This window comes from Staurois parvus, unplaced genomic scaffold, assembly GCF_062004578.1.
Source record: "Staurois parvus isolate SC_StPar_1 unplaced genomic scaffold, SC_StPar_1.0 ptg000222l, whole genome shotgun sequence".
Lineage (NCBI taxonomy): Eukaryota > Metazoa > Chordata > Amphibia > Anura > Ranidae > Staurois > Staurois parvus.
In genome coordinates, this window is record NW_028318018.1 from 534,805 (window position 1) to 553,266 (window position 18,462).

General features: G+C 49.6%; 1 protein-coding gene across 1 annotated transcript in view; it reads right to left on the bottom strand.

Annotated features, from left to right (window-relative positions):
- Window positions 1-16,136, bottom strand: part of LOC149460661 (uncharacterized) — a 269,888-nt gene extending 253,752 nt beyond the window's left edge. Inside the window, exon 1 of the mRNA XM_089679336.1 lies at window positions 16,063-16,136. Coding sequence (XP_089535462.1) covers window positions 16,063-16,096 — 34 coding nt within the window. The 5' untranslated portion in view covers window positions 16,097-16,136. The remainder of the gene's footprint in view (window positions 1-16,062) is intronic.
- Window positions 16,137-18,462: the final 2,326 nt, after the last annotated feature.

Here is an 18,462-nt window from a genome sequence, read left to right on the forward strand (position 1 = left end):
CATCCCCACCATCAGGGGCCCTGGTGAACAAGTGCTCCGGTGCTTAGACTCCGCACGCTGGGAAGGCTCTACCGGGGGACTGATAGAGGTGCTGTCAGGCGGTCCCTTACACTATACCTACACAGATCTTGTTTGAGTTCTTAAAGAATTTTTCAGATTAAGTTATTTTTATAAATCATTTTTTGTATTGCAGACACTGTGATTAAAACCAAAAATACCTCATTTGGCCTTTAGATGACGCTAAGTATCCTAGCAATTAGCACCATCTAGTGTCCAAAGTGTCAGGGAACACCTGAACAATTGATTTAGTCAGCTAAATCAATTGTTCAGGTGTTCCCTGAGAATTTGGACACTAGATGTGCTAATTGCTAGGATACGTAGTATCATCTAAAGGCCAAATGAGGTATGTTTGGTTTTAAATCAATGGTTGGTTTAATTCTGTGGTTTTATGTAATTTATATCTTCAATGTTTGAAAATGTATGATCTCAGGTATTTGTATGAAATTACCCCTAACATAGTAAACTAAGGGGTCTATGCAAAAAATATATTGGGGGAGTGTGACAAGCATGTGTCCAGCTGTGACAAATTCTGGCCATATTTTAATAAATTCAGTGACTTCCTATAATCATCAGCTCCCTCTAGTGGCCATAATGATGTATTACTTCCAAAATACCTCACTCAGGAAAAACAGTTTAATACCACATTATGGCCACTAGATGGAGCCAATGATCATAGGAAATCCCTGTATGAAAAGATCCCAACATGTGACATGGCTGAATGAATGCTGGTCATATTAGTTCATCTATTCTCTAAGTGGGGCGGTATCTACTGGGCCAATCCCTTTTACAAACCACACATAATATCGCCCTTCAAAGTGAAAACAGAAACGATTTGCACAAAATCAAAGAGTAGCAATATTTTCCGGTGGATCCCATCTACCCAGACCCCATATGTAGACATAGAACAACAAGCTGTGTTCCCTCTCGTGCCGCACTCCTCCAACCACCCAAACCCACACAGAAGCCAAGGGAAATAATGAGAAGAATGTTCCCTCCTAGTTTGGGGCGGAGTTCTCCTTCCCTCCTGTTGGGGGATGGGAGAAGGATGGACTGAAGACAGAGAGATGCTTCGGGGTCACCACTGTTCTGTAGAGCCTTGAAATGAAGGACATCAACTTCAGAAGTTCTTGTTGTCTGTGTAAAGTTCCCCGATAACGAGATCTGGGCTCTCCCGGCTTCTAGCTCTGTAACCCGCTATATCATTATCAGGAAACGCAACTCCGACACCCAAGAAGGGCTGAAGTTGTGTCCTTCATTTCCAGGATCTACTGACCACTCTGCACCCCGACATTTACTCCACTTCATCCATGTCTTTGGGGGCCTCTCATCTCCTTATCAACTGTTTCTTCCATGATGAAGATCAGCCATGGAGTATATCTGAGGTGTATATCAGGGTGTGCTTCTTCCCCACATGAGAGCTGGGATGTCCAGCAACATTCATCTAGAAGACATTTCCCGCATGCAAGGCACTAATACACCTCCAGGGTTGTGTGGGACCCCTGATGTACAGGAAGACAGGACTTCAGCGAGGAACATTTCCCTCACTCAGGACAGGAAAGTGGCTTCTGCCCCGTGTGAGATCTCTGATGTTTGGAAAGATGGAACTTCCGTGAAAAACATTTTCCACACTCAGGACAGGAATATGGCTTCTCCCCCGTGTGAGATCTCTGATGTATGTAAAGATCGGAATTCTGTGAAAAACATTTTCCGCACTCAGGACAGGAATACGGCTTCTCCCCTGTGTGAGATCTCTGATGTGTGTAAAGATTGGACTTCCGTGAAAAACATTTCCCACACTCAGGACAGGAATACGGCTTCTCCCCTGTATGAGACCTTTGATGTCTGTAAAGACTGGACTTAACTGAAAAACATTTCCCACATTCAGGACAGGAATATGGCTTCTCCCCCGTGTGAAATCTCTGATGTCTGTAAAGATGGGACTTCTCTGAAAAACATTTCCTGCATTCAGGACAGGAATATGGCTTCTCCCCCGTGTGAGATCTCTGATGTTTGTAAAGACTGGACTTCTCTGAAAAACATTTCCCGCATTCAGGACAGGAATGTGGCTTCACCCCCGTGTGAGATCTCTGATGTGTGTAAAGACTGGACTTCCCTGAAAAACATTTCCCGCATTCAGGACAGGAATGTGGCTTCTCCCCCGTGTGAGATCTCTGATGTGTGTAAAGATTGGACTTCTCTGAAAAACATTTCCCGCATTCAGGACAGGAATACGGCTTCTCCCCCGTGTGAGATCTCTGATGTTTGGAAAGATAGGACTTACGTGAAAAACATTTCCCACACTCAGGACAGGAATACGGCTTCTCCCCCGTATGAGACCTTTGATGTCTGTAAAGACTGGACTTATCTGAAAAACATTTCCCACATTCAGAACAGGAATATGGCTTCTCCCCCGTGTGAAATCTCTGATGTCTGTAAAGATGGGACTTCTCTGAAAAACATTTCCTGCATTCAGGACAGGAATATGGCTTCTCCCCCGTGTGAGATCTCTGATGTTTGTAAAGACTGGACTTCTCTGAAAAACATTTCCCGCATTCAGGACAGGAATGTGGCTTCACCCCCGTGTGAGATCTCTGATGTGTGTAAAGACTGGACTTCCCTGAAAAACATTTCCCGCATTCAGGACAGGAATGTGGCTTCTCCCCCGTGTGAGATCTCTGATGTGCGTAAAGACTGGACTTCTCTGAAAAACATTTCCCGCATTCAGGACAGGAATACGGCTTCTCCCCCGTGTGAGATCTCTGATGTTTGGAAAGATAGGACTTAGTTGAAAAACATTTCCAGCACTCAGGACATGAATAAGGCTTCTCCCCCGTGTGAGATCTCTGATGTATGGAAAGATAGGACTTAGTTGAAAAACATTTCCCACACTCAGGACAGGAATACGGCTTCTCTCCCGTGTGAGATCTCTGATGTGAGTAAAGATGGTTCTTAGTTGAAAAACATTTCCCACACTCAGGACAGGAATACGGCTTCTCCCCCCTGTGAGATCTCTGATGTATGGAAAGATAGGACTTAGTTGAAAAACATTTCCCGCACTCAATACAGGAATACGGTTTCTCCCCCGTGTGAGATCTCTGATGTATGTAAAGATAGTACTTAGCTGAAAAACATTTTCCGCACTCAAGACAGGAATACGGCTTCTCGCCCGTGTGAGATCTCTGATGTGTGTAAAGATAGTACTTAGTTGAAAAACATTTCCCGCACTCAGTACAGGAGAAGCTCTTCTCTGTTGGAAGGCCGGCCCGGTCCCGCACAGTCTGAGGTTCCTCAGGATACGAGGAATCCGATGGTCCATCTACACTGGGTGGTGCCGGATGGACATTGGAGGGAGCCGGGTTTTCTCCTGGACTATACTGTGTGAAGTCCTCATCTTCTACTTTCCAGTCTGGAGACAAAGTGAGACAATCCTCGGAGGTTTTCCTCATCTCCCAGCCCTGGACTAAAATACAAAGACAAAGAGGATTACTAGACAGGAGCTGATTGGTTCCCCCAAACCAGGACTCCGCTCACATCAGGCAACTCGGTCTCTGAGGAGCTTACAATTCCACCCTCAAGGGAACTAGGAAATGGCTCCTCTGACCTCCTACCAGGTCATTTCTTTATTCATGGACCTTAGTCAGAGAGTGAGGAAACAACCAGAACTGTCTTTTATAGGAGGGACAGTGATGAGGGGATTATAGGACGAGGGGCCCCACCCCCTCTATCACTCATCGCCATCTTCCCAACACAAGAAGTACTGCACTTCCTTATTTACTCCATGATTTAGTCATGAAGAACAGCGGGGCTGAGCCCCACCAGAGGTCAGAGAGTGAGGATGGGGGGAGAACAACCAAGATGAAGACTGGACTGATCCTGAAGACCACCATCATTGGGGTATTGACTCCTCCCTCATTATCACTTTCTGTTTAAGGGTCCAAAGTTGGAGGATGTTATCACATTATTATCACCATGTAAAATCTGTGCTCCAATCATATCATCCAATATAAAATGTTCAGCTGGGATGAAATGGGGAGAACAAAAGAGAATCCATATTATGTGTATATATAGCAGTGGGGGGAGGGGGAGAGCAGAAGTCAGGAGTATATAATGTACAGCATAGAGTATATAGTGCAGGGGTCAGGAGTATGTAATGTACAACATGGAGTATATAGTGCAGGGGTCAGGAGTATGTAATGTACAACATGGAGTATATAGTGCAGGGGTCAGGAGTATGTAATGTACAACATGGAGTATATAGTGCAGGGGTCAGGTGTATGTAATGTACAACATAGAGTATATAGTGCAGGGGTCAGGACTATGTAATGTACAACATAGAGTATATAGTGCAGGGGTCAGGAGTATGTAATGTACAACATAGAGTATATAGTGCAGGGGTCAGGAGTATGTAATGTACAAGTTATATAGTATAAGGGTCAGGACTCACAGTATTAGTATTCTGTAATCAGTGGAAGTTTAAATGTTTACTGTAGACAACATGTAGAGGTGAGCTGGGATTAAACTATCATGAAACAGGTTAGATTGGAGGTGAGCAAATCCTTGGACAGAGGGGTGGCGGGGGACGTGGTACACTTGGACAGAGGGGTGGCGGGGGACGTGGTACACTTGGACAGAGGGGTGGCGGGGGACGTGGTACACTTGGACAGAGGGGTTGGCGGTGGACGTGGTACACTTGGACAGAGGGGTTGGCGGTGGACGTGGTACACTTGGACAGAGGGGTTGGCGGTGGACGTGGTACACTTGGACAGAGGGGTTGGCGGTGGACGTGGTACACTTGGACAGAGGGGTTGGCGGTGGACGTGGTACACTTGGACAGAGGGGTTGGCGGTGGACGTGGTACACTTGGACAGAGGGGTTGGCGGTGGACGTGGTACACTTGGACAGAGGGGTTGGCGGTGGACGTGGTACACTTGGACAGAGGGGTTGGCGGTGGACGTGGTACACTTGGACAGAGGGGTTGGCGGTGGACGTGGTACACTTGGACAGAGGGGTTGGCGGTGGACGTGGTATACTTGGACACAGTTCCCCCAATGGCTAATGTGTAAGGTAAAGTCTATGGGATGGAAAAATCTGAATGCAAATGGACGTGGTACACTTGGACAGAGGGGTGGCTGCGGATGTGGTACACTTGGACAGAAGGGTGGCTGTGGTCTTGGTATACTTGGACAGAAGGGTGGTGGTGGGGGTTGTATACTAGGACGGGGGGGGGGGCGGTGGACGACGTGGTATACTTGGACAGTGGGGTGGCGGTGGACGTGGTATACTTGGACAGAGGGGTGGCGGTGGACGTGGTATACTTGGACACAGTTCCGCACACACGGCTAATGTGTAAGGTAAAGTCTACGGGATGGAAAAATCTGAATGTAAATGGATAGAAAACTGGCTAACAGATTGTATTCAGAGAGTAGTGGTTAATGATTCATACTGTGAATGGTCTGGGGGTGTCAGTGGGGTACCCCAAGGTTCAGTGTTATTCGTGGGGTACCCCAAGGTTCAGTGTTATTCGTGGGGGCCCCCAAGGTTCAGTGTTATTCGTGAGGTTCCCCAAGGTTCAGGGTTATTCGTGGGGTTCCCCAAGGTTCAGGGTTATTCGTGAGGTTCCCCAAGGTTCAGGGTTATTCGTGGGGTACCCGAAAGTTCAGTGTTATTAGTGGGGTACCCCAAGGTTCAGTGTTATTAGTGGGGTACCCCAAGGTTCAGCATTAGTGGGGTACCCCAAGGTTCAGTGTTATTAGTGGGGTACCCCAAGGTTCAGTGTTATTAGTGGGGTACCCCAGGGTTCAGTGTTATTAGTGGGGTACCCCAGGGTTCAGTGTTGGGACCCTTACTTATTAATATATATAAACAATATGGGGTGTGAGATTATAAATCCCATTCCAGTCTTTGCAGATGACACCAAGCTGTGCCGGGGAATAACGTCCTTACAGGATGTCTCCAACTTACAAGCCGACCTCAATGCTCTGTGTAATTGGGGGACTATGGGGCCAATGAGGGCTAATGGTGATAAATGTAAGGTTCTGCACTTGGGGGCTAAGAATATGCATCATACATACTAGGGGGGTACAACTGGGGGTGCAATGGTGGAGAAGGATCTGGGCAGTCAATGGTGATGGATCTGAAGGGGTAAATGGTGGAGAAGGATCTGGAGAAGTCAATTGTGGAGAAGGATCTAGGAGACAATGCTGGAGAAGGATCTGTGGGGGGACAATGCTGGAGAAGGATCTGTGGGGGGACAATGCTGGAGAAGGATCTGTGGGGGGTCAATGTTGGAGAAGGATCTGGAGAAGTCAATTGTGGAGAAGGATCTAGGAGACAATGCTGGAGAAGGATCTTTGGGGGGACAATGCTGGAGAAGGATCTTTGGGGGGACAATGTTGGAGAAGGATCTGTGGGGGGCCAATGGTGGAGAAGGATCTGTGGGGGGCCAATGGTGGAGAAGGATCTGTGGGGGGCCAATGGTGGAGAAGGATCTGTGGGGGGCCAATGGGGGAGAAGGATCTGTGGGGGGCCAATGGGGGAGAAGGATCTGGAGAAGTCAATGGTGGAGAAGGATCTGGAGAAGTCAATTGTGGAAAAGGATCTAGGAGACAATGCTGGAGAAGGATCTTTGGGGGATCAATGCTGGAGAAGAATCTGTGGGGGGGTCAATGGTGGAGAAGGATCTGTGGGGGGCCAATGGGGGAGAAGGATCTGTGGGAGTCAATGGTGGAGAAGGATATGTGGGGGGTCAATGGTGGAGAAGGATCTGTGGGGGGTCAATGGTGGAGAAGGATCTGTGGGGGGTCAATGGTGGAGAAGGATCTGTGGGGGGTCAATGGGGGAGAAGGATCTGTGGGGGGTCAATGGGGGAGAAGGATCTGTGGGGGGGTCAATAGGGGAGAAGGATCTGGAGGAGTCAATGGTGGAGAAGGATCTGTTGGGGGTCAATGGTGGAAAAGGATATGAGGGACTGTCAGGGATCGCGGCGGCAAGCTGGTCTGCGCAAGCGCAGAACGCCGATTCATTCTAGCCGGCGGGCACTAGGACCTGGGCGGCCGCACATGTGCACTCCCGATCGAGGATGCTCGCCTGGCACCAATGACAGGGCGCACTATTTAAACCTGCCCAGCACAGACTCTCATTGCCGTATGGTCTTGTATCCTGTGTATCTGCTGATTAACTTGTTACCGACCCTGCCTGATCCTGACCTCTGCCGACTTCTCCTGATCCTGACCTCTGCCGACTTCTCCTGATCCTGACCTCTGCCGACTTCTCCTGATCCTGACCTCTGCCGACTTCTCCTGATCCTGACCTCTGCCGACTTCTCCTGATCCTGACCTCTGCCGACTTCTCCTGATCCTGACCTCTGCCGACTTCTCCTGACCTCTGCTGACTTCTCCTGCTCTGACCCCTGGCTCATTTGACTTCTCTCCTGGATACTCCTACTGATCTTAACTCCTGTTACTGAACCCGGTGAGTGACCTGATTACTCTTCGCCTGCTGCCTTGTACTACGCTGACCCCACTGTTACCGATCCGGCCCATCTGACCACGCTCACTACTCTGCCATCCATCCATCCTGCACAGATCCAGTCATCACGGCTCCAGCCTTCCAACCTCTTCACGTCAGGCTCTCTACCTGCATATACCTCTGGCGGATCCCTCTACCACGGTGTACTCAGGGGCCGCAACCTGGTCACTGTCTGCTCCAAGTCCATCCCCACCATCAGGGGCCCTGGTGAACAAGCAGACTGGGACTTAGACTCCACGCTCCTGGGAATCCTGTCCTGTGGACTGCTAGAGGTACTGCCAGGCGGTGTCTGACAGAACCATACGGCCATGACTGAGCCTGGAAGAGGGCCATCCCCACTGGAGAACATATGTCAGCATCTGGCGGCACTAACTCAAGCCATCAAAATGCTGCAGGAGGGTTACACACACCTCGAGAACCGGATTCAGACGTTAGCCGCACCAGCTGCTCCATCCCAGAGCACGAGTTCTCCTTCTGCAGCCATAGAGCCTTCAGAACCTCCTGCCCGATCATTAGTCACGTTGCCTCCACCGGAACCCCGCGTACCATTGCTGGAACGTATCAGCGGGGACCGAGCTAAATTCAGGGCCTTCCGGATCAGGAGAAGTCAGCTGTATTTCAGCCTGCAGCCACGGACATTTCCTTCTGAATCGGTGAAGGTGGGGTTCATCGTCTCTTTACTCCAGGGCGAGCCCCAGGCCTGGGCTCACTGACTAATGGAGACCCACGATCCCCATCTGGAGACCGTGACAGACTTCTTCAATGCGATGGCAGTCCTATATGACGATCCGCAGCAGGCAGCATCCGCAGAGACGGCCCTGTACTCCCACAGACAGGGCCGCCGGGCAGCGGAAGAGTACGCATCTGAGTTCAGACGCTGGATGGGGGACACCCGGTGGAATGATGCCGCACTACATCACCAGTTTTGCATGGGCTTGTCCGAGTCCCTTAAGGACGAGTTAGCCAGGGTGGGCCTACCTGACTCTTTGGAAGATCTCATCACCCTGGCCATACAGATTGACCGCAGACTGCGGGAACGCAGGTTAGAGAGGTCCAACTCAGGGCAGAGACCCACGTGGGTACTTCCCCGTGCTGCAGTCCAATCCCTGCCAGGAGGAAGCCGGAACTTGGAGTCTGAGGAGATGCCAGAACCTATGCAGCTCGGATTGGCACGACCATCGTTGTCAGTGGAGGAACGCCAGAGGCGCCGGGTGAACAACCTCTGTCTTTACTGCGGGGAAGCAGGTCATGTGGTGCGTTCTTTCCCAGCAAAACTGGGCAAGTGTGCTTCTGTTTTTTCCAACGTATCCTCCAAATGTTCTAACCATTCCAATTACTTAGCCATACCCATTTCTTTTCAGCTTCCAGGAAGAACCGTGTCAGCAACAGCAATTATTGACTCCGGGGCATGTAGTTGCTTTGCCGATTTAGATTTTGCCAACCGACAGAGGATCCCCCTCCAGATCAAGGAATGTGGGCTTAATATCTTTTTGGCTGATGGGTCACGCATTAAGTCAGGATTAGTAGACCGCGAGACCCCACCTATCTGTACTACGGTGGCTAACCATCATCGAGAGTTCCTCCGTCTAGATGCCATTGCATCCCCTCTGTTCCCAGTTATCCTAGTACTCCCTTGGTTGTGGGCACAATCCCCAGATTGATTGGAAAACTGGGTCTATCCAGTTCCTATCACCTTATTGCCAGGAACATTGTCACGCCCCGACCTCCTTGACTCCCCAGTCTCTCCTATGTATTCATGGGGACGCCAAGCTCATTTCCCCGGCCTACCACGACTATCTAGACATGTTTAGTAAACGGAGGCAGACATTCTTCCTCCACACCGAACCTACGACTGTCCCATCGACCTCCTACCCGGATCTGAGATTCCTTTCAGACGGATATTCCCCCTATCGGAGCGGGAATTGGGGATACTCAAGGAATACATTGATGATAACCTCCAGAAAGGGTTTATCTGCCCCTCCACATCACCAGCCGGAGCAGGAATCTTTTTTTTTTTATCAAGAAAAAGGACAAATCCCTAAGGCCCTGTATCGATTATCGTGACTTAAATAAGATTACGATAAAGAATCATTATCCCCTTCCCTTGGTTCCAGAACTATTCCAAAGGTTAAAGACAGCAGCCGTGTTTACTAAATTAGATTTGTGGGGCGCGTATAACCTGGTCCGCATACGGGAGGGGGACAAGTGGAAGACCACATTTCGCACTAGATTTGGGCACTTTGAGTACCTTGTCATGCCCTTCAGACTTTGCAATGCCCCAGCTACATTCCAACATTTCATTAAGGACGTATTTAGAGACTAACTGGACATTTTTGTGGTCGTTTACTTGGACGATATTTTGATCTTCTCCTCTTCTTTGGAAACCCATAGGGGTCATGTCAAACGGGTGTTGGAACATTTACGCCAACACGGGTTGTATGCCAAAGCTGATAAATGCAGCTTCGAGCAGAACAGCATTGCATTCTTGGGGCTGATCATCTCCACCACGGGGGTTGCGATGGATCCCCAAAAGGTCTTGGCAATTTTAGAATGGCCAGTACCCACGGACAAGAAGGGCGTGCAACGCTTCATAGGGTTTGCAAACTTTTACAGAAAGTTCATCAAGAACCAAGCAGGGGGCCCGTTTCTGGTGGACACCTGAGGCTCAAGCAGCATTTGAGACCTTGAAGGAGCTGTTCACTACTGCCCCCATCCTTAGTCACCCTGATTCCTCTCTGCCATAGATTCTGGAAGATGATGCTTCTGAGAACGCAGTGGGGGACATTCTGTCCCAGAGAACTCATGCACCCAGTGGCATTCTTCTCAAGAAAACTCACATCAGCAGAAAGGAATTATGACATTGGAGACCGGGAACTCCTGGCTATCAAAAACGGCACTGGAAGAGTGGAGGTATCTGCTGGAGGGGTCCACACATCCAATCTTGATTTTCACAGACCACAAGAATCTGGAGTACTTGAGGACAGCCAAATGCCTGAGACCACACCAAGCAAGATGGGTACTTTTCTTCTCCCGATTTGTGTTCCACATTACATATAGACCCAGGTCCAAGAATACAAAGCCCGATGCTCTCTCTACAGAGCAAGGAAGGTCTCTTTTGGAAAGAAGGGCAAATTGTGGTACCCGAGGAGGTCCAAACCTTAGTTCTGGGGCACTGCCATCACCATACACTGGCAGGCCATTTTGGAATTGCAAAGATCCTAGAGTTACTCTAGCATACGTTCTGGTGGCCAAGCATGGCTAAAGATTGTGCCTATACCTGACTGGCCATGGCAGATGATCTCCATGGATTTTATAGTGGAGCTTCCACCATCTCAAGACCATTCAGCGATTTTCGTAATTGTGGATCGCTTGTCAAAGATGGCCCATTTCCTGCCGCTAAAGAACCCACCCTCGGCTCTGGAAACGGCACAAATCTTTGTGAAAGAAGTGGTAAGGCTCCATGGAATTCCAGAAGATATTGTCTCAGACCGAGTGGTCCAGTTTACATCTAAAGTCTGGAAAGCATTATGCGAGGTTTTGGGAATCAAACTGTCCTTCTCGTCTGCCTACCACCCACAGACAAATGGGCAGACGGAAAGGACGAACCAGACGTTGGAACAGTACCTGAGATGCTACACATCTTTCCTCCAGGATGACTGGCTGGCGCTCTTGCCATTGGCTGAATTTGCGTACAATAACACAAATCATTCTGCTACAGGGCAATCCCCATTTTTTGCCAATTACGGGTTTCACCCCACGTTTTTACCTGACCCGATTCCTGAAAGCCCAGTCCCTGCTACGCAAAATATGCTGTTTTTTTTTCTGCCAATAACAAGGTGCTTCAAGAAGCTGTTGCAAAGGCCCAGGAGGACAGCAAAAGGGCTTTCGACAGAAGAAGAGCTGAACTAAGCCTGCAATCGGGGGACCAGGTCTCGCTAGACTCTACCAATATGAGGATGTCTTCTCCTTTGAAAAAACTGGGGCCGAAATTTAAGGGTCCATTCCGGGTGAAGCGGAAAATCAATGTAGTGGCGTATGAACTGGCACTTCCAGGAACTTTTAAGATTCACCCAGTTTTCCATGTGTTGCTACTGAAGCCAGCAGTGCCAGATCCCTTCCCGGACCGAAGGTCCAGACCTCCGGAGGCCATAACCATTAATGAACAAGAAGAATTTGAGGTTGAAGCAATCATAGATTGCAGGAAAAGAGGCGGCCAGACACAGTTCCTGATTAAGTGGAAGGACTATGGTCCTGAGGAGAATTCGTGGGAGCCGGCCCAGAATGTTCACGCCCCTAGAATTGTCCGGGAGTTCTATCGTAGCCACCCTTGGAGGAGAGATTGGTTGGGCATCCGGAGGATGCCCGTGGGGGGGAGCAATGTCAGGGATTGCGGCAGCATGCGGGTGTGCGCATGTGCAGAACGCCGATTCATTCTATCCGGCGGGCACTAGGACCTGGGCAGTGGTGGCCGCGCATGTACACTCGCGATCGCGGATGCTCGCCTGGCACCAATGACAGGGCACAGTATTTAAACCTGCCCTGCACAGACTCTCATTGCCGTATGGTCTTATATCCTGTGTTCCTGTGTATCTGCTGATTGACTTGTTACCAACCCTGCCTGATCTTGACCTCTGCTGACTTCTCCTGATCCTGACCTCTGCTGACTTCTCCTGATCCTGACCTCTGCTGACTTCTCCTGATCCTGACCTCTGCTGACTTCTCCTGATCCTGACCTCTGCTGACTTCTCCTGCTCTGACCTCTGGCTCATTTGACTTCTCTCCTGGATATCCCTATTTGATCTGACCTCCGGTTACTGAACCCGGCGAGTGACCCGACAACTCTTTGCCTGCTGCCTTGTACTACGTTGACCCCACTGTTACCGATCTGGCCCATCTGACCACGCTCACTACTTCTGCCATCCATCCTGCACAGATCCAGTCATCACGGCTCCAGCCTTCCGCCTCTTCGCGTCAGGCTCTCTACCTGCATATACCTCTGGCAGATCCCTCTACCACGGGCAGGTGTACTCAGGGGCCGCAACCTAGTCACTGTCTGCTCCAAGTCCATCCCCACCATCAGGGGCCCTGGTGAACAAGCAGACTGGGACTTAGACTCCACGCTCCTGGGAATCCTGTCCTGTGGATTGCTAGAAATACCGCCAGGAGGTGTTTGACAGGGACAGTGGTGGAGAAGAATCTGATGAGGGTCAATGGTGGAGAAGAATCTGTGAGGAATCAATGGTGGAGAAGGATCTGTGAGGAATCAATGGTGGAGAAGGATCTGTGAAGAATCAATGGTGGTGAAGGATCAGGGCGGGGTCAATGGTGGAGAAGGATCTGGGGGGGTAAATGGTGGAGAAGGATCTGGGGGGGTAAATGGTGGAGAAGGATCTGGGGGGGGGGGGTCAATGGTGGAGAAGGATCGGGGGGGGGGGGTCAATGGTGGAGAGGGATCGGGGGGGGGGGTCAATGGTGGAGAAGGATCGGGGGGGGGGGGGTCAATGGTGGAGAAGGATCGGGGGGGGTCAATGGTGGAGAAGGATGGGGGGGGGTCAATGGTGGAGAAGGATGGGGGGGGGGTCAATATTGGAGAAGGATCGGGGGGGGTCAATGGTGGAGAAGGATCGGGGGGGGGGTCAATGGTGGAGAAGGATCTGGGGGAATCAATGGTGAAGGATCTGGGAGGATCAATGGTGGAGAATCGGGGGGGTTCTGGTAGATTACATGCAATGCAAATCTACGGGTTCTAAAGCAAGCAAAATCCTCTCTTGTATTAGGAGAGGTATAGACTCCAGAGAGAGAGATATCCCCCCCCCCCCCCCCGAGTACAAATCATTAGTAAGACCTCATCTGGAATATGCAGTTCAGTTTTGGGCTCCAATTCACAAAAAGAACATTGGGGAACTAGAGAAGGTACAGAGAAGGGCAACCAAACTGATACGAGGCATGGAGGAGATCAGCTATGAGGAGAGATTAGAGGAACTGAATGTATTCTCTACTGAGAAGAGGAGATTAAGGGGGGATATGATCTCCACGTATAATACATAAGGGGGGGGGATATGATCTCCATGTATAATACATAAGGGGGGATATGATCTCCATGTATAATACATAAGGGGGGATATGATCTCCATGTATAATACATAAGGGGGGATATGATCTCCATGTATAATACATAAGGGGGGATATGATCTCCATGTATAATACATAAGGGGGGGATATGATCTCCATGTATAATACATAAGGGGGGGATATGATCTCCATGTATAATACATAAGGGGGGATATGATCTCCATGTATAATACATAAGGGGGGATATGATCTCCATGTATAATACATAAGGGGGGATATGATCTCCATGTATAATACATAAGGGGGGATAGGATCACCATGTATAATACATAAGGGGGGATATGAAGTCCATGTATAATACATAAGGGGGATATGATCTCCATGTATAATACATAAGGGGGATATGATCTCCATGTATAATACATAAGGGGGGATATGATCTCCATGTATAATACATAAGGGGGATATGATCTCCATGTATAATACATAAGGGGGATATGATCTCCATGTATAATACATAAGGGGGATATGATCTCCATGTATAATACATAAGGGGGATATGATCTCCATGTATAATACATAAGGGGGGGATATGATCTCCATGTATAATACATAAGGGGGGGATATGCTCTCCATGTATAATACATAAGGGGGGATATGATCTCCATGTATAATACATAAGGGGGGGTATGCTCTCCATGTATAATACATAAGGGGGGATATGATCTCCATGTATAATACATAAGGGGGGATATGATCTCCATGTATAATACATAAGGGGGGATATGATCTCCATGTATAATACATAAGGGGGGATATGATCTCCATGTATAATACATAAGGGGGGATATGATCTCCATGTATAATACATAAGGGGGATATGATCACCATGTATAATACATAAGGGGGATATGAGCTCCATGTATAATACAAAAGGGGGGGGATATGATCTCCATGTATAATACCTAAGGGGGGGTTGCTGTAGGAAAGTCCTGGATTCTTTCTTGGATACACAGAATATAACTGGATATAACATTTATAGGGAAAGTTGATCCAGGGAATATCCGATTGCCTCTCGGGGGATCAGGAAGGAATTTTTTCCCCTGCAGGAGCAGATTGGATTGTGCTTTGCTGGGTTTTTGCCTTCTGGTGGATCAGCTGTCGGTGTCGGATTATAACTTTTATTTTTAATGGTACAACTAGATGGAATGTCTTTTTTCAGCCAGACTAACTATGTAACTATGTAGGTCCCACACCGCTGCCTCCCATCTCCTGAGACTGCACTCAGTGACTTGGGTCTGAGACACTACAGACATATCCCTCCACCCGGCACAGGTGACAAATACTGGGAGAATTGCTATGTCACCACCATGAGGAATAAGATCAAAAGCACATGTCCAGGGCACCTAGGTCTAGTAATGTCTATGGTGAAAATGAACATTTTGCTGCCAGCTGAACCCCAGAACCTCCATAAATCCAGTCTAGATACATAAATTGTGTCTGCAGCACAAAGGAAGATTATCCGAGAGAAATCCAGGAATACAGGACGGGGAACACAGCTCAGGAAAGTGACCAGGGGATTACAGGCTGATATCACCCAGCCCCCGCCCTACTCTGGACCAATCAGTGAGCAGTATGGGTGGAGGAATGGATTTAGTGTTCATGACCCACCTGTGCTGATCTCTGTAGGAGTGTCCTCCTCTATAAATGTCCCCGTTATTCCATCCTCCTCCATAGACTGCTGATCATCCCTCACATACGCCTCTTCTTCTTCTGCTTTCACCTCAAATTCTATATCGATTGGATCTCCACTCTAAATCAAGGAAATGAGAGAAAATATCAGCTAAAAAATCCACACATCATCTCTACAAGTCCATGTTCTAGATGCTCCGCCCCACCAACCTTGTAATACTGAGGGATGGTGTGACCTTCCTGTGTGGAATCCCAGGAATACAGAGGACGGGGACATCTCTCTGGTGGGTTCCTGGTATTAGGTGGCTCCATCATATCCTTGTGTCCTTCTGAAAACTCCTCCATCACTCCATACTCCTCATCCTCCTCTTTATACTCTTCTTTAACATCAATATTATCATCCCCGAGGATTCCACTCTGAACATTCAAAAGTAAATTCAATGTAACAAACACCCTTGAGGAACAATCACTAATAGTTATGATTTATACACATCTACCTGATGATGTTCTGCATAGTTGTGATCTTCCTGTGTGGAATTTCGGGAATACAGAGGAAAGGGACATCTCTCTGGTAGGTTCCCATGACTGGATCCATCTGTAGGAAACACACACACTGACTGAATCCATTGTTTCTATGTGTTTATCAGATGATGGGGGATCTAGGTGGATCCTCCGTACTGCTCTCTCCTTTACAATAAAGTCTCCTCTTACCCGGTGATGTGAGGGGCGGCTGATTGTCCATCATGACGTCCTTGTAGAGGTCCTTGTGTCCTTCTAAATATTGAGTATCATCATCTGCTGGAGATAAAAGACGTCACAGTGACCATGGAGGAAGAGGACGGACATGACTATGGAGGCAGAGGATGGAGAGGACTATGGAGGCAGAGGACGGACATGATGGGGGGTTACTGGGTGTAAATAGAACATAACATCTTATTACCGTTTTATGACTGTAGCCTGTGTCTGGTCTGTTTGAGAATCATCCCCCATATTCATCTGATCCTTATCAGTTCCTAATTGGGGAGGAGATGAGTGCTCATTTGGCCATCTCCCTATAAATTTAAATCAGCTGTTGGGGGAGATCACGGATGGGGGGGCACAGTCACTGATGGGGGGAGATCACTGATGGGGGGGGGGCACAGTCACTGATGGGGGTGCTGCTTTTCAGTGAGTGCTGCGTTGATGGAGTGCTAAGAAGCAGTTGAACTAAAGCAGGAGAACTCAAGCAGAAGGAAGATACAAGTAACTCTCCTGCATGCTGGACAGACTGCAAGCAAACACCCCAGAAAACATCTCTTACAAGTCTGAGTCCCACTCCGTGTACCTTTCATATGTCCCCTCTACTCCTCCTTTTCATATTACTTTCCTGCATTCCCAAAATCTCACTTCTTAACCCCTCTGCTCCACCCCAAAACATGTACATCTCCCCCACACTGGCATGAGGGAAGGGACTGATGATTGTGTTATTGATCTTGATGGAGAAGTCGGGGGGGGGGCATGGGCTGGAGGGAATACTAAGAGCTCAGTTTTGGAAAGATTGAGTTTGAGGAAGTGGAGTGACATCCATGCCGATATGTCACTTAGTAGGTTAGTAATGTGAGAGGAGACTGAAGGGGTGAGGTGAGGAGAAGACTGAAGGGTTGAGGTGAGGAGGAGACTGAAGGGGTGAGGTGAGGAGGAGACTGAAGGGGTGAGGTGAGGAGGAGACTGAAGGGGTGAGGTGAGGAGGAGACTGAAGGGGTGAGGTGAGGAGGAGACTGAAGGGGTGAGGTGAGGGGTAGAAAGATAGATTTGTGTGTCATCAGCATAGAGATGTTACTTAAAGCCATGGGAGTTTATCAAGTGACCAAGGGAGGAGGTGTAGATGGAGGATAGGGTCCAAGGACAGAACCTTGAGAGACCCCTACAGAGAGAGGGAGTAAAGAGGAGGAGGCAGAGTTATAGGTAACACTGAAGGAGCGCTGTGATAGGAAGGAGGAGAACTAGGAGAGAGCAGAGTCTAGGAGGCCAAGAGAGTGGAGTTTTTTAAGGAGGAGGGGGTGGTCAACCGTATCAAAAGCCGTAGAGAGGTCAAGTAGTAAGAGTACAGAGTGGTGGCCCTTGGCTGGGATGAGTACGGAGTGGTGGCCCTTGGCTGGGATGAGTACGGAGTGGTGGCCCTTGGCTGGGATGAGTACGGAGTGGTGGCCATTGGCTGGGATGAGTACGGAGTGGTGGCCATTGGCTGGGATGAGTACGGAGTGGTGGCCATTGGCTGGGATGAGTACGGAGTGGTGGCCCTTGGCTGGGATGAGTACGGAGTGGTGGCCATTGGCTGGGATGAGTACGGAGTGGTGGCCATTGGCTGGGATGAGTACGGAGTGGTGGCCATTGGCTGGGATGAGTACGGAGTGGTGGCCATTGGCTGGGATGAGTACGGAGTGGTGGCCCTTGGCTGGGATGAGTACGGAGTGGTGGCCCTTGGCTGGGATGAGTACGGAGTGGTGGCCCTTGGCTGGGATGAGTACGGAGTGGTGGCCCTTGGCTGGGATGAGTACGGAGTGGTGGCCCTTGGCTGGGATGAGTACGGAGTGGTGGCCCTTGGCTGGGATGAGTACGGAGTGGTGGCCCTTGGCTGGGATGAGTACGGAGTGGTGGCCCTTGGCTGGGATGAGTACGGAGTGGTGGCCCTTGGCTGGGATGAGTACGGAGTGGTGGCCCTTGGCTGGGATGAGTACGGAGTGGTGGCCCTTGGCTGGGATGAGTACGGAGTGGTGGCCCTTGGCTGGGATGAGTACGGAGTGGTGGCCCTTGGCTGGGATGAGTACGGAGTGGTGGCCCTTGGCTGGGATGAGTACGGAGTGGTGGCCCTTGGCTGGGATGAGTACGGAGTGGTGGCCCTTGGCTGGGATGAGTACGGAGTGGTGGCCCTTGGCTGGGATGAGTACGGAGTGGTGGCCCTTGGCTGGGATGAGTACGGAGTGGTGGCCCTTGGCTGGGATGAGTACGGAGTGGTGGCCCTTGGCTGGGATGAGTACGGAGTGGTGGCCCTTGGCTGGGATGAGTACGGAGTGGTGGCCATTGGCTGGGATGAGTACGGAGTGGTGGCCATTGGCTGGGATGAGTACGGAG